The 20,725-nt window shown below is 44.0% G+C and overlaps 1 protein-coding gene across 2 annotated transcripts in view; it reads right to left on the bottom strand.

The window, feature by feature from the left end:
* LRRK1 (leucine rich repeat kinase 1) overlaps positions 1–20,725 on the bottom strand; it is a 111,369-nt gene that overhangs the window by 57,714 nt on the left and 32,930 nt on the right. For both annotated transcript variants that reach the window (XM_037510080.2, XM_037510081.2), the window contains exons 3-6: positions 17,424–17,587; positions 11,282–11,453; positions 6,987–7,166; positions 6,423–6,571 (exon numbers count right to left, since the gene is read on the bottom strand). In XM_037510080.2, coding sequence (XP_037365977.1) covers positions 6,423–6,571; positions 6,987–7,166; positions 11,282–11,453; positions 17,424–17,587 — 665 coding nt within the window. The remainder of the gene's footprint in view (positions 1–6,422; positions 6,572–6,986; positions 7,167–11,281; positions 11,454–17,423; positions 17,588–20,725) is intronic.

The raw sequence follows: 20,725 nt of genomic DNA, 5'->3' as shown, positions 1-20,725 counted from the left end.
GATATTTTACTGTAAATCATTTTGCTTTAATATAGAAATCTTATTTATGAATAAGATTCTTCTAAATTCTGAAATGTAATCATCTCCCTTTTATAACTGTGCTTTGAAAAATATGTTCTGATGCGTTTCCACTGCTGACCTCTCACCTGCCTGGAGTCATTATGAATGTGACTCTGTGCTGAGCTCTAAGAGTTGCAAGAAATGGGACAGAGCTGCTGCTAACTGCTGCTGCTTCTCTTTCTTCTATTCTTATTCTTGTTTTTTACTTTGTCGTAGAAATTCAAATGACAGTTTTGCTATTCCCACACCTCAATTTTCTGAATCATTTTCTCCATTTTTAACTACTATGAGTGGTTTATAGAACTGCTTCTTTGCATTGTTTTAAGACCTGGCAGGACGGTGGGTCACGGACACCGACACCAGCTGGAGGGCCACACAAGGCTCTCTCTTGCTTGTTCTGACCCACGTGAGCGTCGCTGCTCATTTTCAAGCTCCCAGGACCACTACCACGTGGAGGGCGTCACAGGGCCGATTCTTTTCCACAGAGAGGCACCTGAACAAGGCACAACTCTGCACTTGGAAACTAGAGTAGACAGATATGTAATGGGCCCAATTCCTCACAAGGGCTCTAGAAAAGCAGAATTGCTGAACCTGCTGAGTTCGATGTCATGACTTTCAGAGGGCAGGCGAGGCCTCTCTTCTTCTCAGAAGCCCTTGGGGACAGGCAGGGTCGGGGCAGTCAGAGTGGGCTCCCGGCTGCCTCTCAACTGGAGGCCCTGCCGCTCCCGAGCCTTAGAGCTGGGGAGGCCAGTTCCCACCTCTGCTATCTGCCAGCTGTGCGGAGGGCAAGGAACCAAGATGTGAATGTGTATTTGTGCTCTGGAAAGCCTAAAACTCGGGAATAGAGCCCTTTGCACTTCTGAGGCCTAACCTCAGGCAAGGACCTCGCCTTAGACACTGGCCTGGGGTGCACCCGGCACTCTCGACCACCAGCCGCCCTCACCCGATGGCTTCCGCAGGCTCCTGCAGAGGCCGGGAGGCTGTGTGTGCGGCATCCTGCAAACACAAATCCTCAGATCCACCGCAGCATGCAGCTGGAAAACAGCTGTTTCCACTCTGCAAATGTGCCGCCGCTCTGGGCAGAGACACAGGCACGAGGTGGCAGGTACCTGGGGCCTCTGAAGCACCTAAATCAGAGCAGAGCCCAAAAGTAACAACAACAAAAAATGTTCCTCTCCAGGTTGGCTGCCAGGTTTGAAATCATCTAAGACTTATTTACTTTTATTATCTTTTTCTTTTTCATGAGAGACTTTTAAAAGGAAATTAATCATTTCCCCATTGGGTTGTTTCAAAATTAATGTCAGCTCTCATCTATTTCCAACACTCCAAACAGCCCCGGCAGCCCCTCCGCCTTGGGCCTCTAACTGCTGAGCAGGACTTAGGCCTTTCCTGGCATTTATGAGTTTTCCGGTTTCTTTCTGGGTGTGCCAACATCAAAATGTTGTTATTACTCATGGCAACAAAGCAAACACTGGCAGGACAGTCACCACGCACACAGGCGGTCCCAGTAAGCCTCGGGCAACGGCCTGGTGGCTTCCAAGAGAGGCAGCGACCAGCCGGGCCAGGAAAGGCTTTGACCAGGTCCGAGTTGGCTGAGCTTCTGCTCTTTTACAACCGTGTCTGATCACGTGGTGTGGCCTCTTGGACCTGGCTCACCGAACACCCACAGAACCTGCATGTTGTCATTGCCAGCAGGAACATCCCCTGCATTCTCACTGCAGTTCCCGGTTTCTGGCAGCAGGCGAGCCAGGCGGTGCCACACAGGCCTGCAGGAAGGCCCTGGCCGCGGCTTCCACAGAGAAGCAATTACATTAAAAAAAATACCAACAAGCTGCTGAGGGAGGCAGAGCACAAATACAAGAAAAACAAGATGTCTCCTTCAGAAGGCCACACGCACGATGCCAGCACAGTCAAGGGTACAATGAGACAGCAAAGTGCCCTCATGCTTCTGTGTGTTTCATGCTCTCAACTAAAAAACTGGTTCAGATCCACTGGGTACCTGGAAAGGTAGGTGCACTTACCTCTGGTTCCTGAGTCATTGCTCCTGCCAGCTGGACCCTCTCTTGTGCCAGCAGCTCTGGGGAATGTGTTACTACAGGCCAGAGATCAAGGGGAGGCAACCTGCCCAAGGCACTTGCCTTTGAAATTCACTTGAATTAAAAAAAAAAAAAGAAACACCTGCTTTGGGGAAACCCCAGAAGTTTTTATGACTCAAGCTACACTATGATTTCATTTTCTCTTCTGATTCTACCCAAAAAGGCCAAGGAAAAGGAAAGCAATATTGTCTTTTCTTTATCTTCTCATTGACAGAATGCAAGAATCACATCCACGCTCCATGCTTATTTCGGCCAACACAGAAGGAGGTACCGGTAGGAGAGATCATAGATATAGATGGCAACCGTTTCTGCTTTTTTTTTTTTTTAAAGATTTATTTATTTATACAAGAACTGGGGTACAGGTCAGAGGCACGGGAGGGTGAGAGAATTCACCAGAGAGAGTGGGCAACAGAACAGGCAGACTGGTGAAATACACTGCTGAGGGGAGCAGCGGGCGAACCAGGAGAGGTCTTCTGCGCCATGTGGGTATCTCCCTGGCTGGCAGGGAATCGAACCCGCGCTGCAGAGGCTGCGGACAGCTTCACAGCACTGCACTCAACCCGCTGCACCACCAGGGAGGCCCCGTTTCTGCTTTTTAACATCTAACCTTAAGCCAAGAAAATGAAAGTCGCCGATTTCACCCTTAGGGGTTCACTGGAATGATCCGGGGAATTTTAAAAACTAATGGTGTGGGTCCCCCCTGCTGAGATTCAGGTTTAATTGGTGTAGGTGTGGCCTGAGCATTGGAATTTTTAAAAGCTCCCAGAGATTGCACTGCAGAGAAGGGTGTGACCCAATGATCAGCATGAGAGATCTGAGGGGACAGTTCAGGAATCATCAAACGGGAGAAGCCCTGAGTTTGGTACACTTGAGTTTTCATCTGAGCATCACTGTGTAGTAAGTGCTGTCCTTGGACAAATAACATAACGTCTCTAAACCTGATACAATCTGTAAATCAGATTATATCCCCTGTAGTTCCCCCCTGCCTTTTTTTTTAAAAAAAGATTTATTTATTTATTTATTTATTTATTTATTTATGCATACAAGAGCTGGAGTGCAGGCCAGAGGTGTGGGGGGTGAGAGAATTCACCAGAGACAGAGCGAGGAACAGAACAGGCAGACTGACTGAAATACACTGCTGAGGGGAGCAGCGGGCGAGACAGGAGAGGTCTGCTGCACCATGTGGGTCACCTCCCTGGCTGGAGATGGAACTCATGCTGCAATAGCTGCAGATTGCTTCATAGCGGTAACACTCAACCCCTTGCGCCACCAGGGAGGCCCTCCCCTGAAGTTCTTACAAGATGTTATAAGGATCAAATAAGGTAAAGAGCTGGGGACAAAGCACCATATAAATGCAAAGGTCAGAGGACCACTATTTCCTTTTCCAATGTGAGGCTAATGTTTTTAGCCGGTATTTACTGAGCACTTAATATGTGCTAAGTGCACAACTGCTTTCCATGTTTTATTATGCAAGCATGCTTATTGCATATAACACTACATATTATCGCTGTTTTATAACTAAGAAGAGCTAGCAAGGCACAGAAGGGTAACGAGGTATGGAAAATAGAATATCAGTCTTTAGAGACTAGGAAGCCAGCAAAGATAAAGGAAGATAGAGAGGAAATAGCTATACATGTCATACAGAAAGGTGGAAGGATGAACTGGGTGGCATCCTCTTGCAAAAGATACACACTCAGATGGGACTGAAAACTGAATGCTATTTATAAGAAATACACCTAAGACAAAGAGACAAGGAAAAAATGGAAAATAAAGGTCTGGGAAATGTGCACAACTGTTGCCAACTCAGCAAACTTTCCTAGTCAAAATGCCAAGAAAGGAATGACATGGAAAGCATCTAAATAGAACAACAAAACCTATTGCAAATGCCCACAAATGTCTGATGTGAGCATTTTTAAAATCAGGAAGAACAGAGATATATCTGCTGTCATCATGATGATTCCATTTTTGAAGTTTCTAGTGATAAGCAGTAAGACATGAAACAAAGTAAATTATATAATAGAAAAGAGACAGATCTGCCTGAATTTGCAGATGACTTAATTATATGCCTAAAAATCTCAAGGAAGTCTTCTAAAGACTGTTAGGATTAATAAGAGGAGTTAGGGGACTGGATAAAACATAAATAAACAAGAGCTTTTCTCCACACCAATATCATCAAGTTGGAAATGGACGTGGGAAAGGTATATAAAGTCCATTTAAATAATAGCAAAAAAAAAAAAATAAATAAGGAAGCCACAAATAAGACAAGTCAAGGGTCTTTTAGAATAAAATGATAAAATATCATTAAAGAACATGAAGCTGCACAAATAGAGTCGCCATGGGGAGTGCACAAAATGAAAAGATAAATGTCTAACCAGGAGTCAAGAGAAATTTGAAAAAAATTGACTAAAAATTGTGCATGACAGGTTGTAAGGCTTAAATAAAATGTTCGTTATCAAAATAGTATGGCATTTATCAGAACTGGGTTAATAGGCCAGGGGACCAGTCCTGAGAATTCCGAAGTGCATACCAGTGGATCTTTCAGAAAAATGACAATGATGACATTCCAACTCACAGAGAACAGAAAGAAGCCTACTTTAAAACAATTGTGTTGGAATCTCTGACCATCTACCTGGAAGAGATAAAGCTAGACTCCCTCTCTCACACCACATATGCCAATAAATGCTGGGAGAAAAATGTAAAAAGCTGGAAATGTAAAAAATAAAAATATTGAAGAGACTCTCAAAGAATATTTTATATAAAACTGAGGGGAAAATGACCTTCTTATAGAACCCAAATACCAGAAAAGATAGCCATATTTGCATATATATTCATATATCTTTGTAATTGCAAAAGACAAAGAAAATGAATGGATCGGGGAAAATATTGGCAACATACATGATAAACAAATAATCAAATAATACAGATAAAATCTGTATTATCCAAAAAGACCCTCTAAAGTGAAAATGACAATTTGACAAACAACTTTTTAAAGAAATAATCAAGAGACAGTAATAGGCCACTCATATGAGGGGAAATGCAAATAGTCCATGAAAATGTGAATAGACGCTCAATATTATTAATAATAAAAATGTGGACATTAAAATAAGGGGAGATAATTTTCACCATTAGACTGATAAAAATTGAAAGGCTCCTAGCTATCTACGCAGTGTTGGCCAAGATGTGGGGTCAGAAATTCCCACATAACGCTGGTGAAAGTGTGAAGCAACACGGCTTTTTGGGGAAGTGATTTCAAAGCATTCTACTTTCAGGACTTTGATTTCAAAAGCAAATATCCTAGAAATCCAGTTGATAGTGTTCTCTGGGATAGTCCCTTGGATGTGATATGACATTTTCCCACATCCTCATACGGGGCACGGACCAGAAATCATCCAAATGTCCACAAGTAGGAGAAAGGCTAAATCAACTAAACTACATTCACCCTAGAGATTTAAGGTGAGTATTCAAGAGAAGAAGTTGCAGCCATAATAGACGGATCTAGACGGGATCGTGAGAGAAGCACTAAATTGAACAATTTGAAGACAATTCAATACAAATTCAGTACAAATTCAATAATGCGAATTATTGAATTCAAAATAATTCAATAATGCAATACTACTTCTGTTACCAAAATGTAAAACTAAGTTCTGCAGATATTTGTTTCCAGTTTTACTTAGATACAGTTGACACATGACATTGTGTGCATTTAAGGCATTCAAGTGTTGATTGGATTCATTTATGAACTGCAGCCTGATGACCCTCAAGGCCTTAGCTGACACCTCCATTCCTGCACAGATACAGTTTCTTTTTTTGAGGCGAGAGCATTAGAAGGAGGCCAGACTAGTGAAAATTAAGTCAGGCAAAGTTTTTCTTTAGTAAAACTGGCCAGAGCTTGTTTTATAAACAAAAACAAAAAGACCAACTCCTCCAAGTAGATACACGGTATAATGTGATGCCGCCTATCAGCTCCCCAGAGCTCACCTTGTAGCTGAAGCTTCTCCCCTAGGACGAACCTTTCCCCATTTGCCCAGCCCAGGCCCTGGCCGCCATCTACTCCCTGTTTCCGAGAATTTGGCTTTTTCAAATTGCACATCTAAGTGACATCGCACAGTGTTTTTCTGTCTCTGCCCTACTGATTCGCTGAGTATAAACGCCCTCAAGTCCACCCATTTGTCACAAATGGCAGGATGTCCTTCTTCCTCAAGGCTGAAAAAATATCCTACTGTATTGGGCCACCTCTTCTGGATTCACTCATCCTCGACTACTCACCGTTTTCCCCTGGCAGCTGCTGGGCAAGGCACTGGCTTCGATGAAGTACTTCCTGAGGAGATGTTTGCTGGGGTCGGGGCTGTCCAGTAGGATGTAGGAGCAGAAGAAAGCCCCGTGCCGGAGGAGGAATATGGCGATGTCTTCATTCCCTGAAGGACAGCAAGGGAGAGCAGAGGGTGAGACAGCTGGCACACTTGTCCACGAGGGCAGCTGTGGTGTGTGAAACAGAAACGAAAAGAACTCTCGTGCCGGCTGAGCGTCTCCGTGACTTCCCCTCACAGGGCAGGTTCCCTCCAGGGGGAGACTTGCCGTGAGACTCTGCCCTTTGCACAGCCTCCTCGAAAGGTCCCCTGGCCGCAGCGGGTCCTGTCGCCGAAATCCCCTGCAGGGGAGGTGGTGGAGATAGAGGAGGATGCAGAGGCTTTGCAAAAAGAAGCAAAGAACAGGAAAAATAACAAAGAAGGAGAGAAAAGGCTCCACAGAGACGATCTGAGAGCCAGGGCTGCGTGTGACATGGTCCCGCACCCCGGGGTGGGGGGCGGGTAGGGGTGCACTGGGTCCCACCTGACTTGATGGCCGCGTAGAGGGGCAGGCGCACGATGACTGGAAACTCGTTCTTCTTCACGGCGTAGCTCTCGGGGTCGGCCCCGTGGGTCAGCACGAGTTGCTTCACCAGCCCCAGGTGGCCCCGCTGGCAGGCCAGAGCCAGCATCCAGTTGAGCAGTCGCTGGGGGCTGCAGGGGCCTGATTGGGGGGTGTGGGGAGACGACATGAGGAGAGTGTCGCTCAGGGTGCAGGCTGTTCCCACCCCATCTCCACTCTGGCCATGAATAAGGTTGAGCTGTCTTTGCAGCTAAAAAGTCGCTCTGTCCAGCTGATAGTGTTTTCTGGAATAGTCCCTTGGAATTTGCATATGACATTTCCCCACGTCCTTATAAACCCACCTGCTCATCAAATGACACCAAGTAAGGAAAAGCAGCATCCCCAACAGCACAGACAGTGTGAGCCTAAGTGAACCAAAGCATGCATCCCCAAGTATGGGATTCTGAGCACACCCCTTACGGTCTCCCCACCCCCTGCTCTGACTACATCCCTAGAGCAGCATTTTGCACAGGAATAAGGACTGTGGCTTAAGGTTGAAAATAGCCTGGCTGTGGAATTTTGGACAAAGGTATTAAGCTCTCTCTCACGCTGCTTACCCACGGGTGAAAGGAGAATAATAACATTCACCTTAAGAGGTTTAATGTGAGTATTACATGACATAATGTATGTCAAGTGCCTGACTCAATAAATCCCAAATGATCAAGCTATGTCATTCTTATTCTTAGAGAAATAACACTTTGTGCATTTCGCAATTATTTGTAATGAACATATACTAGCTTCATGTGTTAAACAAAAAAGGGGGCCTCCCTGGTGGCGCAAGGGGTTAAGACACAACCTATGAAGCAGTCCACAGCCTCTGCAGCACGAATTCGATCCTCTGGTCTGCCCGGGAGCTACCCACATGGCATAGCAGACCTCTCCTGTTGTTGCCCGCTGCTCCCCTCAGCAGTGTATTTCAGTCGATCTGCCTGTTCTGTTCCCTGCTCTGTGTCTGGTGAATCCTCTCACCACCCCCACCCCTGCACCTCTGGCCTGTGCCCCAGCTGTTGTATGCATAAATAAATAAATCTTAAAAAAAAAAAAGGCTTGACAAATGAAATGGAACTAACTCTACAGCCTAAAATTTAGAGAATGACTCCCTGAAAGAATCGCCTACTTAATTCCAGAATGAAATAACACTGAGTGCATTGAATGAACAGGATCAGCGTGGGCTGAAATGTTACGATATCTTCAAGTTCAAAGCAGTGCAATGCTTTTTGGATCTAGCTGCAATGGAAAAATGATCTCATTCTCTACATTGTCTCATTTCCAGAAAGTCCCAAGGAACCCACGTGCCCCCAAGCATGGAGAGGGTGATCCTCTCCTCCTTGATAGGAAGCCCACCAGGAAACAGGTGTGAGGTTAGGATGGCAGGAGTTAAAAGGCACAAGGCACCTGGCACAGGGCCCAGGCTGAGGAAAATGCAAAATAAATGTCCCTTCTCCCTTGAATGAAAAACTAGAATTAACAACTCAAAGGAGGTAGCACATTAACAGATTCCCAAGTCATTTACTGCGAGGCCATCTAGGTAAGAGAAACACAGTTATCAAGCTGCTAGATCCTGTTGAGGATGAACATGTCAGTCTTAGGAGACACACACTTGATTTCACAGTCCTGATGTTCAATATAGAACTCAAGAGAGGTCTGGGGGTTTGCAGAAGTTCTTACCATCAAGGCTTAAACTCAGCTTTAAAGCCAATGGATACTCTCAACCATGTAAACTCCCTATATGTGTTTTCTGTGGTTGAAATATAACAACACACAGAGTCCTGTTTTGGTCTCCATCCTTCCTGCATCTTCTCTCCATTCCTGCTTAGCACCAGAGACTGGGAGTTACATAATGATGGACTTTAAAGGATGCCCATAATTATACAATTATGTAGCTGCAGCGCCTATGAACCCCTCCACTGCTCTTCTGGAACCCTCCCTCCCTCCCTAGCCAACGATTGCATGTCTTCTGTTCTTACCTTACCCCTGAAAACTTCCTTCCCATCCAGTTTGGGACTTCCCAGTGGGCACACACAGTTTTGCCCATCTCTGCACTCCCCCAGCCCCTGTCCCCGTGCATCATACTCTGAAGTTCTTCAGACCTCAGCAATGCTGTCCAGAATGCCTTTGGAATAGCTGGACACCAAGCTCAGGTCCAGCCAAGCTCCCTGATGCGCCAAGGCAGGGGGCCCAAGTTCTGCCCTTGCTTGTCTCATGTAAACTTCTACTCACCCTGCAAATGCCCAGCTCAGAGGTCAGCTCCCTTTGAAGACCCATCCTGAACCCAGACAAGATCATGCTCTGATGCTCCTAGGATCATGGTGTAAGTACTTCAACCTGAACATGGTTAGCTGCACAGAGTGGCTCCTCTCTGATTCAATTTCCTCCGTTCAACCTGGAGCTACTAAAGGGCTGGGATCAGTTTTTTAAAAAGTCCTGGTGTCTCTCAAGCTCGGTAGAGCGCCCTGTCCTTCCAAATGCTCAATCAATGTGAGCTGTATCATGAGGCCAGTGAGCCAGCTAACCAGACTCATTGGGGGCTACATAGAGCTTTTTTGAGAACCCCTGAAGAGAGGGGATTTGCTCCCTTGGGGCACCCAGGCCCCTCCCTGTCCTCCTATGTCTCATTTGACCCAATCTGCATTTGATGGGTCCTATTGATTATAGTCCTGATTTCTGTCCACAACCCTGTTTTCCTCCAGATACATGAGGGCAGGGGGCACAGCTTGGAACCAACTCTGAGCACAAATCTATCTCAAAGCACACAGCTAGACACCCCCTAACAGGACTGCCACAAAACTTGTTGGGTCTGATGCAGAATGAAAAGTTGGGGTCCCTTCTTGAAAAATGATTGAACATGTTAAGATGGCAACTGGAAAGTATTAAATCAAGGTAGAGCCCTCCTAACTGCAGGGGCCTCTGTGACTACAGTGTTGTGCCCCTATGAAGCCAGCCAAGCTCCCAGGCAAAATCCTAACACCTAAAGACACTGCCATGGTAATGCCTCTGCCTAAAACTACAGCAATGCCTGCCTGGACTTGCACAGGATCTGATCTAAGGCCACCATGGGAAACCAAAGGCGACCTGGGTACCATGAGTCTACCAGAGGGAAAAAAAATGCTAATTGCTAAAGAAACAACATAGTGTAGTACCTCCATACCGTGGAATATTATTCAGTCATAAAGAAGTAAAAACGCATGGAGGAGCCTTAAATGCACAGTGCTAGGAGAATGAAGTCACACTCAAAAGGTTACACACTGCATGATTCCAACTATATTACATTGTGGAAAAGAGAAACTATGGACACAGTAAAAAGATCAGGGGTTGGAGATAAGGAGAGGTGAAGGCAGAACACAAAGAACTTTTAGGGCAGTGAAACTATTCTTGGTGATAGCATAAAAAATTTATAATGGGGCCTCCCGTGGTGGTGCAGCTGTTGAGCATGGGGCTGCGAAGCTGCCCGCAGTCTCTGCAGCGCCGGTTCAATCCCCGGCCGCTGGAGAGGGTCCCACATGGCGCGACAGACCTCTCCTGCCACGTCCGCTGCTCCCCTCAGCAGTGTATTTCATCAGTCTGCCTGTTCTGCTCTCCGCTCTGGCTCTGGTGAATCCTCTCACCCTCCCGTGCTTCTGACTGTACCCAGTGCTTGTATAAATAAATAAATAAATCTTTAAAAAACGAAAAAAAAATTATAATGGTGGATACATGTCCTCGTACATTTGACCAATCTGTAGAATATACAACACAGAGAGTGAGTCCTAACTAGACATGGGACTTGAGTTGGTAATATCGCATCAATAGGCATTCATCAGTTGTAATACATGTAACACACTGATACAAAATGTAACTAAAAGGAGAAATTGTGTGGGTGTGGGGGTGCTATATGGAATTCTCTGTAACTCTAAAGCTGCTTTAAGGAATAAAGTCTCTTATATTTTAAAAAGTAATGTGGACATTTTAAAAAGTAACATGGATCCATATTCGTTGTGAAATATGGTGCAAAAGAATTTGCCTTTTGAGTTATTGGGGGGCGATGTGGGTTGTGGAACTGCCCAGGGCAGCTGTTTTCATCTTGCTTGGATTGTAAATTGGATGCCCCCGATTTCTGGATCTCATGATGGGTCAAGCTGTTAAGACACAAGCATTTTTGGGTGCAACCCCCAAATGCCAGTCTGATTCTTAAGAAGAGGGTTACTTGTGAGGTAGGAGGCTCCTGCCCTGGGGTTTACCTGACAGAGACTCGAGCAGTTCCTGCACCACGTCAGTGTGCCCGAAGTGTGCCGCCACCACCGCAGGGTTGTCGTCGGTGGGCTCCATTGCCAGCTCCACCTGCCTCTCCGTGAGAAGATATCGGACTGTCTCCAGGTCCCCATATGCAGCCGAGATGCTGAGAAGCTGGCCCTGCCAACCAGAACAGGAACAGCACTGAGTGAGGTGAGCAGAGTCTCGAACTGCCAGGGGAACTGACTTTATTTATTTATTTTTGCTTCATCAAGTTCACGGCCAGGCTCTCCAGGTGGTAGCCCCAGCCACATGCAGCTGCTGAGGACTGAAATGTGGCTCAGGCATGACGAGGGCGCTGGAAGTGCAAAATCACATGCACTTTCAAAGTACAAAACAGCTAAATTGTCTCAGCAATCATTTTTATACTGATAACATATTGAATATTTTATAGTGATTATGTGATGATCTTGAACAGATTAATGTTAAATAAGAGATTATTAAAATGTTACCTGTTTCTGCTCATGTTTTTTTTTTAAAGATTTATTTATTTATTCATTTTACTCAAGAACCGGGGTACAGGCCAGATGCACAGGAGGGTGAGAGGATTCACCAGAGACAGAGCAGGGAACAGAACAGGCAGACTGACGAAATACACTGCTGAGGGGAGCAGCGGGCGAGACAGGAGAGGTCTGCCGCACCATGTGGGATTCTCACAGGCCAGCCAGTATTGAACCAGTGCTGAAGAGGCTGTGGACAGCTTCACAGCGCGGCGCTCAACTGCCTGCACCAGCAGAGGAGGCCCTTCTGCTTATGTTTTTAATGTGGCAACTAGGAAATCTGATATTATAAATGTGGCTTGTATGTCTTTATGGACAGCAATGCTCTCGACATAAGCTGCGTGTGACCAGGGACATGTAAGTATCTTCATGTGGCAGAGACCTGGAGTTGGCTAACACCATAATATAAAGAACCATTAAGTTTACCAGGATATTATATAGTCACTTTCACAGATAAAAGAGACTATAGTCCCTGGATAGTAGAGATGATATAACCCAGATAGGAAACACCCATATGTACGTTAATATAGCCTTTGTGAAAATGAAGCTTGCCAGTTATTAGAAGAAATGATCTCATAAAATCCTCAGGTTCTCATTTCTTGGAAGAGCTATATTTATAGTCTTATTATTTGAGTAACCAATTATTATATTCAGGGTCTGTTCTGAAATAAATGTTTTGCTCTTTAAAAAAGTAATAATAACCATTTGGTGCATGCTGCGTGGACCTCGGGGCACCCCGGCTCCCCAAAGGACCACCCTGCAAGCTATTCACAAATGGAATGTGCCAGATGAGGGGACTCCCAGACCTGAGCCCCGACACAAAGTCTTGAAGCAGCAAGCAGGGGGTCCTGATTTGGTCAGAGGACAGGGATGAGAGTGGAAACTGGACCACAGCCCGAGTTCGTATGTGCTAGTCGTTCTGGCACAGAAAGTCTCCTCGAGGCAGGTAGTATGTTAACACATGGGCAAGGGCGTGGAGGGTCAGAGAGGTTTCCTAACGTGCCTGAGATCACACAGCTAGTAAGTGGCTGCTGTAGAATGAGTGTAAAAATGGCTCTCAGAAGTCAGTCACCACTAGCTTTGCATGGGTTCACTGGGTTGGCAAAAAAGGATGCTGGCTGGGTGTGTGCAATGTTTGATTGCACTACCGAAACTTTAACCTGGCAGGTTGGCATCAGTAGTAAGGGGGCAGATGCAGAACCCAAGTTGGATGAGGCAGCTGGTGCTGCTGTTGACATTGTCTGGGACCCATGGTGTGTGGGTGAGAAGCTAATCAGAGCAGGGAGGATGCCAGGGGCGAGTTCTGGCCTCCATGAGTTTACAATTAAGATTGAGGCAGGAATTTGCATAAAACCACCACAAGCGAGCACACTGCCTGCTGGATGGTTTAGAAAACAAGTGTCTTTGGAGATCACTTTAAGGTGAGATGGGCAAGTCAACAGAATCCCAGGATGGGAACTGATATTTATCAGATGCTTACCATGTGCCAGATGCTGGAGTATTTATTTATACGGTCATGCTTAATTCTGATAGCAGGAAGCCTCTGTTTCCATCATATGGGAAGGAAAAGGAAGGCTTGGGCATGGGGAGGAAGTTTATTGTTGACAAACTACCTAGGACTTGAACTGGAGTCTGTCTAGCTTCAAAGCCCATCTCTTTTCATTCCACCCCAGACCATCAGGGAATGCGGGACTCAGAGGGGGGTGAGTGGAGACAGTGGGCTGGCAGCTGGAGGCAGCTGACAGGTAAGGTAAGGCATGGTTGAGGGGCTGGGACATGGGGCAATGTGATCAGAAGGTGACCAGAAGAGAAGGACCACTGGTTCTGCTGGTTCTGCCTGGGTGGGGCTAGTAGCTTTGGCTTCCAGGAAAGCATTGGCTTTAGGGAGAAAAGCCACAGGGATTGATTGATTAAATGACTCACTGCACCCAGCTAACAGTTGTCTAGACTAATCCCTATTCTCAGGAGGTGGTGAGTGATGTCACAGGAATTAGCCCAAGGTCGAGAGGGAATTAGCTGGGGAAGTCAGGGCTGGTTCTCCGGCTTGAAACATCCCAGTGGCTTAGCACACATTCATTTTAATTCACAGTATAGAAAAGTATAAAATAAAAAGAAGGCTTTCCTCTGTGCCTCTCCCCCTCACCTTGCTCTGCAAAGGAAACCACTCTTACTCAGTCTTCCAGAACATGTTTGTCCTTATATACACGCAGACAATGCCACATGGAACCAAACACTTCGCATTTCATTTATTATATTTTTTTATTGGTATAGAAAGTTACAGAAAAGGTACAAAATTTCCCTGTTCAGTTGCATGAATTGCCACATAGTAAATACATCCACAGAAAAGGCACCCAGACTGAGGGACAGAACAACTCCTGTGCTTAGAGGCCCACCTCTCGGCCCCTTCTAGTCACTGCCCTACTGAGGCGTAACCACAACGCTGACTTCCAATACCATAGATTCATTTGTGCCAGTTTTTAGCATAAATATGGAATTAAACTTCATTTTTAAAAAAACCTTTTGCTCACAGGAAGTTGCAAAGACAGAACCAAGAGGACCTGTGTGTTCTTTTCACCCAGCTTCCCCTGCTGGTGACATCTTTCTTAATTGCAGTTCAAGGCCAAAATCAGTACTTTGACATTAGTACAATGCGTGGACAGAGTTCTGTCTTTTGTCATGTGTGCGAATTGGGGTGACCACCACAACCCCACAACTATTCTATCAGAACGAAGAGATCCCTTGAGCTATTCTTTTATATTGTGCTCACTTCTCTCCCCTCAACCATTCCTGATCCCTGGCAATGCTCATCTTTCTTCCAATTTCATAATTTGGAGAATGTTTACATAAATAGAATTATAAAGCAGCTGCCTTTTAAGTCAGCTTTATCCTGGTTCCTGTCAGCATAATGTGCTAGAGATCATTGTTTATTTCGGTAGGAGTTCCTGCATGTTGCTTACCAGTATTCCATGGCATGTTGAACAATTCACCCACTGAGAGTTTTGATTGTATCTAGCTTCCGGCAAGCTGCTATAAGAAACCATGTGTGGAACTCTGTGAACACGCACGTTTTCATTTTTCGAGAATAAATGCCCAGGCATGCATTTGCTGGATCATAATATCGTAAGTGCATTTTTAGTTTTTTGAGAAACTGCCAAACCAGTTGTGAGAATGGCTGTACCATTCTATGTTCTCACCACTAATGCAGGAGAGATAGTTTTGCATCCTCACGAGAATTTGCTGTTTTTGCTCTTCCCTATTTTAGCTGTTCTAATAGATGTGCAGTGATATTTCACCATGGTTTTAATTTGCATTTTCCTATGGCTAATGATGATGAATATCTTTTCAGGGGCTTACATGCCACCTATATCTATACCTATATCTATATCTATATACTCTTCAGCAAAAATATTACTTTATTTATTTCATACATTTTCTAATTAGATTGTTTGCTTCATAAAGTAGAGTTTTGAGAGTTCTTCATATATCAGTTAGATAAAAGTCCTTTGTCAGATGCATGATTAGCAAATATATTTTCTAAGCCTGTAATTTCTAAGCCTGTAATTTGACTTTCACCCCTTAACAGCATCTTTCTCCCAGTGAAAGTTTTTTTTTTTTTTATTTCGATGAGGTCCAATTTATTGATGTTTCTTGGTTGTGGATTATTTCTTTTATGAATTTTCTATGCAGACTGTCATGTCATCTGAAAATTGATCAAGTTTTATTTCTTGCTCTCAGATTCATATATTTTTTTAATTTCAGTTCCTTGCCTTATTGTATTGGCTATAAATTCTAGTAATATGTTGACTAGCTTTATATTGAATTTAATTTTCTTATAATTATTTTTGAGTAGAACTTCCAGAATTATATTGAGAATGGACATAATTGCCTTGTTCCATGATTTTAGGGGGAAGCAATTTTTCAGTATCATGTGAAATTAGCTTTTTGTCAAAGTTCTTTATCAAGTTGACAAAGTTTCTGTCTGTTCTTAATTTCCAGGAGTTTAAATCATGAATGGGTATTGGACTTGTCAAATTATTTTTTTCTGGATAAACTGATAGGATAATGTGATGATTCTTCTTCAGTCTTTGTCTTAGTCCATTTGGATTGCTATAACAAAATACCATAGATTGGGTAAATTTTTTTCTTGTAGTTCTGGAGGCTGGACATTCCAGGATAAAGGTACCAGCAGGTTTGGTGTTTGATGAGGGCTTACTTTCTGGTTCACAAACAGTCATCATTTTTCATCATGCTCTCATATGGTGGAAGAAGGGAGAACATTTTCTGGGGTCTCTTTTATAAGGCCACTAACCCCATTCATGGGGGTTCCACTTTCATGACTTAACCACCTTCCAAGAACCTCTACCCCAAAACCCCATCACACTGAGGATTAAAATAAATAAAAGTGGGGCCTCCTCTGGTGGTGCAGCGGTTAAGCGCTGGGCTGCGAAGCTGCCCGCAGCTTCTGCAGCGCCAGTTTGATCCCGGCCGCCAGTGAGGGTCCCACATGGTGTGCAGACCTCTCCTGCCTTGCCCGCTGCTCCCCTCAGCAGTGTACTTTGGTCCTTCTGCCTGTTCTGATCCCTGACCTGTCTCTGGTGAATTCTCTCATCCTCCCGTGCTTCTGACTGTATCCAGTGCTTGTATAAATAAATAAATCTTTAAAAAATAAATAAATAAAAGTGTCTTATTAATATGGATGGCTACACTGATTCATTATGAGATACTTATCCAGCCTTGGGTCCTTGGAATAAATTCCGCTCAAGGACAGAAACACAGCCATGAGCCATTCCCTTTGTGTGTAGGTTTGAGGATGGATTTCTACAAACTTTTCAAGCCAAGTTTGGCATGTGTTGAAAAACTTTAAAAATGATCATGCCCATATTCTCAGTTCCTGCAAGCTTATGCTGAGAAAATAACTTTAAATAAGAGAATAATTGGGTAAAAGCATACAGCATTATTTATATTAGTAAAATAGAAATTTTAAAGTGTTTTGATTAGAACAAGTCAAAAGGAAGTGATAGTCTCTCTACCAGATGGTATGTCAAGTATATAAGGAATTTATAATCATATAGAAATTGATGAAATATTAGGTGAGAAAAAGCTACATGCAAAACTCACCTACATTATGACTATATCTACATAACAATAACAATAACAACACATGTGCTCAGATCAGTAGGCTGCAAGAAAAGATACCCAAACTGACAAGTGGATGGTTTGGATGTATTAAGAATATGGTTAATTACTGTCTAATTCTTTCTTCTTACTTTTCTGTAAGTTCTAAATTGTCTTTTTTAGCATGCACTATTTTTATAATGGAAAAATATGCAAAAAAACACAGTAAATTAAACATTTAGGCTGGCGCTTTGTTCTTTACATTTTAGCCATTCGTCCTCTGATCTCTGGGAGAGGTGGAGCAGTGAGCTCCGGCAGACAGGCTGTGAGGGTGACTCCAAGGACTGGCCCTACAAGTTTACCCGCGAAATGAAGCATTTCAAAAACACTGCTTAAAACCCCCTTATGATCACGACCATAACATGGAAATAACCTGAGCGCCAGCCCGGCCCGGGTAGGGCTGGCGTTGACCCACCTTTTCCAGCTGGGATGTGCACTCGTCACAAGCCTCTCTGAGCAGCTCGCGGGCCCTGCCGGGGTCTCCCTGCTTGTATGCAGTGTGGATGCCTTCTGTCCTGGGGCACGGCGCTGTGGGGTCCCCGCCTGGCATGGATGGTTTGCTGCTCATTTCCCTGGCACCTGCACAGGTGGAAGCACACAGAGCGTCACCATCACTGCTGGGTGGCTCACGAGACTTGTCAGAGGAGAGCAGGACATGCTGTTCATGACACAAATCTAAGGGGCTTCAGGAAATGCTGCCATTGTCACCAAGCACAGCAAACCCTGGGTCTGCCACCCTGAGGGACTTCTTGTGTGGAGCTGGTGTTAAAACTGGGCTGTAAAGGCATTGGCAGCACACACAACTCAGGAGGATTCTGTGTGGCGTTGGTAGCTAGGAACGGGTTCAGGGTACCCAGGGCAGTCGCCTGGCCAGGAGCTGCCAGGCTGACTTCACTGACAGCAATGCAGCAGGAAGAGGAGGGATGGAGGAAGAGAAGCTGGGGCTTTGGTGGGAGAGCTGGTCTCCTGCTAAACTGTCCTCCTGCTGTGTCCCTCAGGGAAATTGAGTCTCTATGACAGTCATACCCTGAGGGTGTGGAAATCTAGATATTTTCTACCTAGAAAGCATCACAGATGACATGGTACTTAGGATTGGTCCCCCCTCACCCATATCTTCCCCTGCACAAATGTGCTGTTGTGATCTTGACAATTACCTAAAACCTTGGGCCTCTGGGATGCCCTTGAACCATTGTTGTGACTGGCCCAGGCATCTGTAAGATACCTCCTGGCTCTGCCATTCTGGTTATGTGAAAAGTGGCTTTGCCAATGATGCCATGCTGTTCTCTGCCTGTGGACACTGGCTCTACAGGGTAGAGCATGGTGCAGCTGGTGCTACACTGGGGGACAGGCAACCTTGTAGGAGGGTGTGTGTGCATGTGCAATTTTTCTGGGGAGAAAATTCAGGTTTTCTGCTAGATTTCCAAATGTGCAAGTGAACTGGAGTTAAAAGTTTTATCCCTATAGATACCACAGAAAAAGACTACAATGAATAAAGAATTAGATTCTGATTATGTTGAATGACAGTAGAAATAGGGAGAGAATTCTTGACCGAGTTCACACACAGCCAGTAACAGGCAACCTGGGAGTGATGTCTGGTTCCCCAGCTCATGTTGGGTCTAAACCCACCCCATCTCTTTGCTGCCCCCTTGAAATGATGAATGAAACACGCTTTTTATTTTTCATGTAAAAATGTAAATGCTAAGCATGGTTGGCTTCACCTCACAAAAGTGAATCACATGACAGCAACTAAATTTTGGAAGATTAAATAACGAAATTTATTTACAATAGCATGCAAATTACATGCCTAGAAATAAATTTAGCAAAAGATGGACAAGATCTTTGCCTTGAAGGCTGTAAGACATTGCTGAGAGAAATTAAACAAGAACTATATAAATGGAAAGACATCCCATATTCATGGATTAGGAGAGACAATTTTGTTGAGATGTTAATTCTTCCCAATATTATTTATAGAGTCAATGTAACCCCAACCATAATTCAAATAGATTTCTGGTGGAAGTTGAAAATCTGCTTCTCAAATTTGTTTGGAAATTGAAAAGACTTAGAATTTCCAAAGCAATCTTGAAAGAAGAGTTGGACAATATCCACTATCTGATTACAAGTATTATTACGAAGCATCAATTGTTAAAAGAGTGTGGTATATACAAATAGATGAATGGAACAGAATAGAGAATTGAGAAATAGACCCATAGTTGTATATCCAGCTGATTTTTGGCAAAGATGCCAAAGCAATATAATGGGGAACGCAAAGTCTTTTCAAGAAATAGTGCTAGAACAACCAGACATCCATATTAAATAGAAAGAAACACAGACCTCCCTCTCCCCAATTCTCATCACACAGAAAAACAAACTGGACATGGAACATGGCCCTAAACATAAAGGTTGAAACTATAAAGCTTCTAGAAAAAAAACACACAGACTATCTTCATGACCTGAAAGTAACTGAAAGTCCTGTCTAACTGTGTCTTAGATAGGACACAGAAAGCAGTAACCATGAAAAAAAAAAGTGCTACATTAGGCTTTACAAAATGTCAAATTTCTATTTATCAAGCCCGATTGACCACTTAAAAATGATTACCACTTAAAAATGAATGGGCAAGTTACATGCTGGAAGAAAATACTGGCAAAATATATATCTAGAAAAGGAATGGTATCCTGAATATAAAAAAGAACTCCTTATAACTCAGTAATAAAGGACAAACAACTCAGTTAAAAATGGACAAAGAGAGGGATAATGGAAGATATTCAAGGAGTTCAATGTTATTAGTCATCAAAAATAAGCTCAAAACCACAGAGAGACACCAGTCTATTCCCAAAAGAATTGCTAACCTAGTAAAGGAATGACGACAGTTGCTGAGGATTTAGACCACCTAGGACACTCTTACCTTACTGGTTAGAGTGTAAAATGGTACAACTACTTTGGAAACAAGTCTGGTGGTATCTTATAAAGCTAAACAACCCCCTACCCTCTAGCCTAGCAATCCTGTTCTTAGATCCTTACCCTTGTAGAGATCTAAACTTTTTATCTAAGAATGTTCATAGCAGATTTATTCACAATCTTCCAAACTCTAAATAACACAGGTGTGGCTCAACAGGAGTATGGACAAACGTCTGAGGTGTGTACCTATTTAGGAATAAAAATGAACGCATGACTGAACCATGGGATGCCTGGGAGGGATCAGAATGCTGAGTGAAAGAATGACGCATAAAATGAGTCCATTTATATGCTGTTCTGATTAGGAGAGAAGTTCTTGGGGGTAGGGACAGGTATGGAGTTTACCAGGGAAAGGACACGGGGAACTGTCTGGGGTGATTCTGTATCTCGATGAGGTTTTCATTGCCCAGATGTTGTATTTGCCAAAATCTATCCAACAGCACATTTAAGACATGCACATTTTATTTTGTATAAATTTTACCTGAAAGCACTCTAAGCTATATTAAACTGTGGTCAACAACATCTGAAGGCTAAAGCGGTTGAGCATGAAGTGTACAGCTGTTAGTAACTTATTCTGGAATGCATCGAAAATACAGACTGATGGATGGAGAGATGAGTAGCAACTCAAGAGAGCAATTATGGAGAATGTTAATGACTGATCGAAGTGGTGGTAGGTGGATGCACATGGTTCAATTCTTTCAACTTTAATGTATGGTTGAAAAATCTTTGTGACAGAATGTTGGGAGAAAAAGTGGATCAAAATA

Source organism: Talpa occidentalis, unplaced genomic scaffold, assembly GCF_014898055.3.
Source record: "Talpa occidentalis isolate TD23 unplaced genomic scaffold, MPIMG_talOcc4v2.1 talOcc4.14, whole genome shotgun sequence".
Classification (NCBI taxonomy): Eukaryota; Metazoa; Chordata; class Mammalia; order Eulipotyphla; family Talpidae; genus Talpa; species Talpa occidentalis.
The sequence above is the reverse complement of the archived record's forward strand: the minus strand, read 5'-3'. Positions and strand labels throughout refer to the sequence as shown.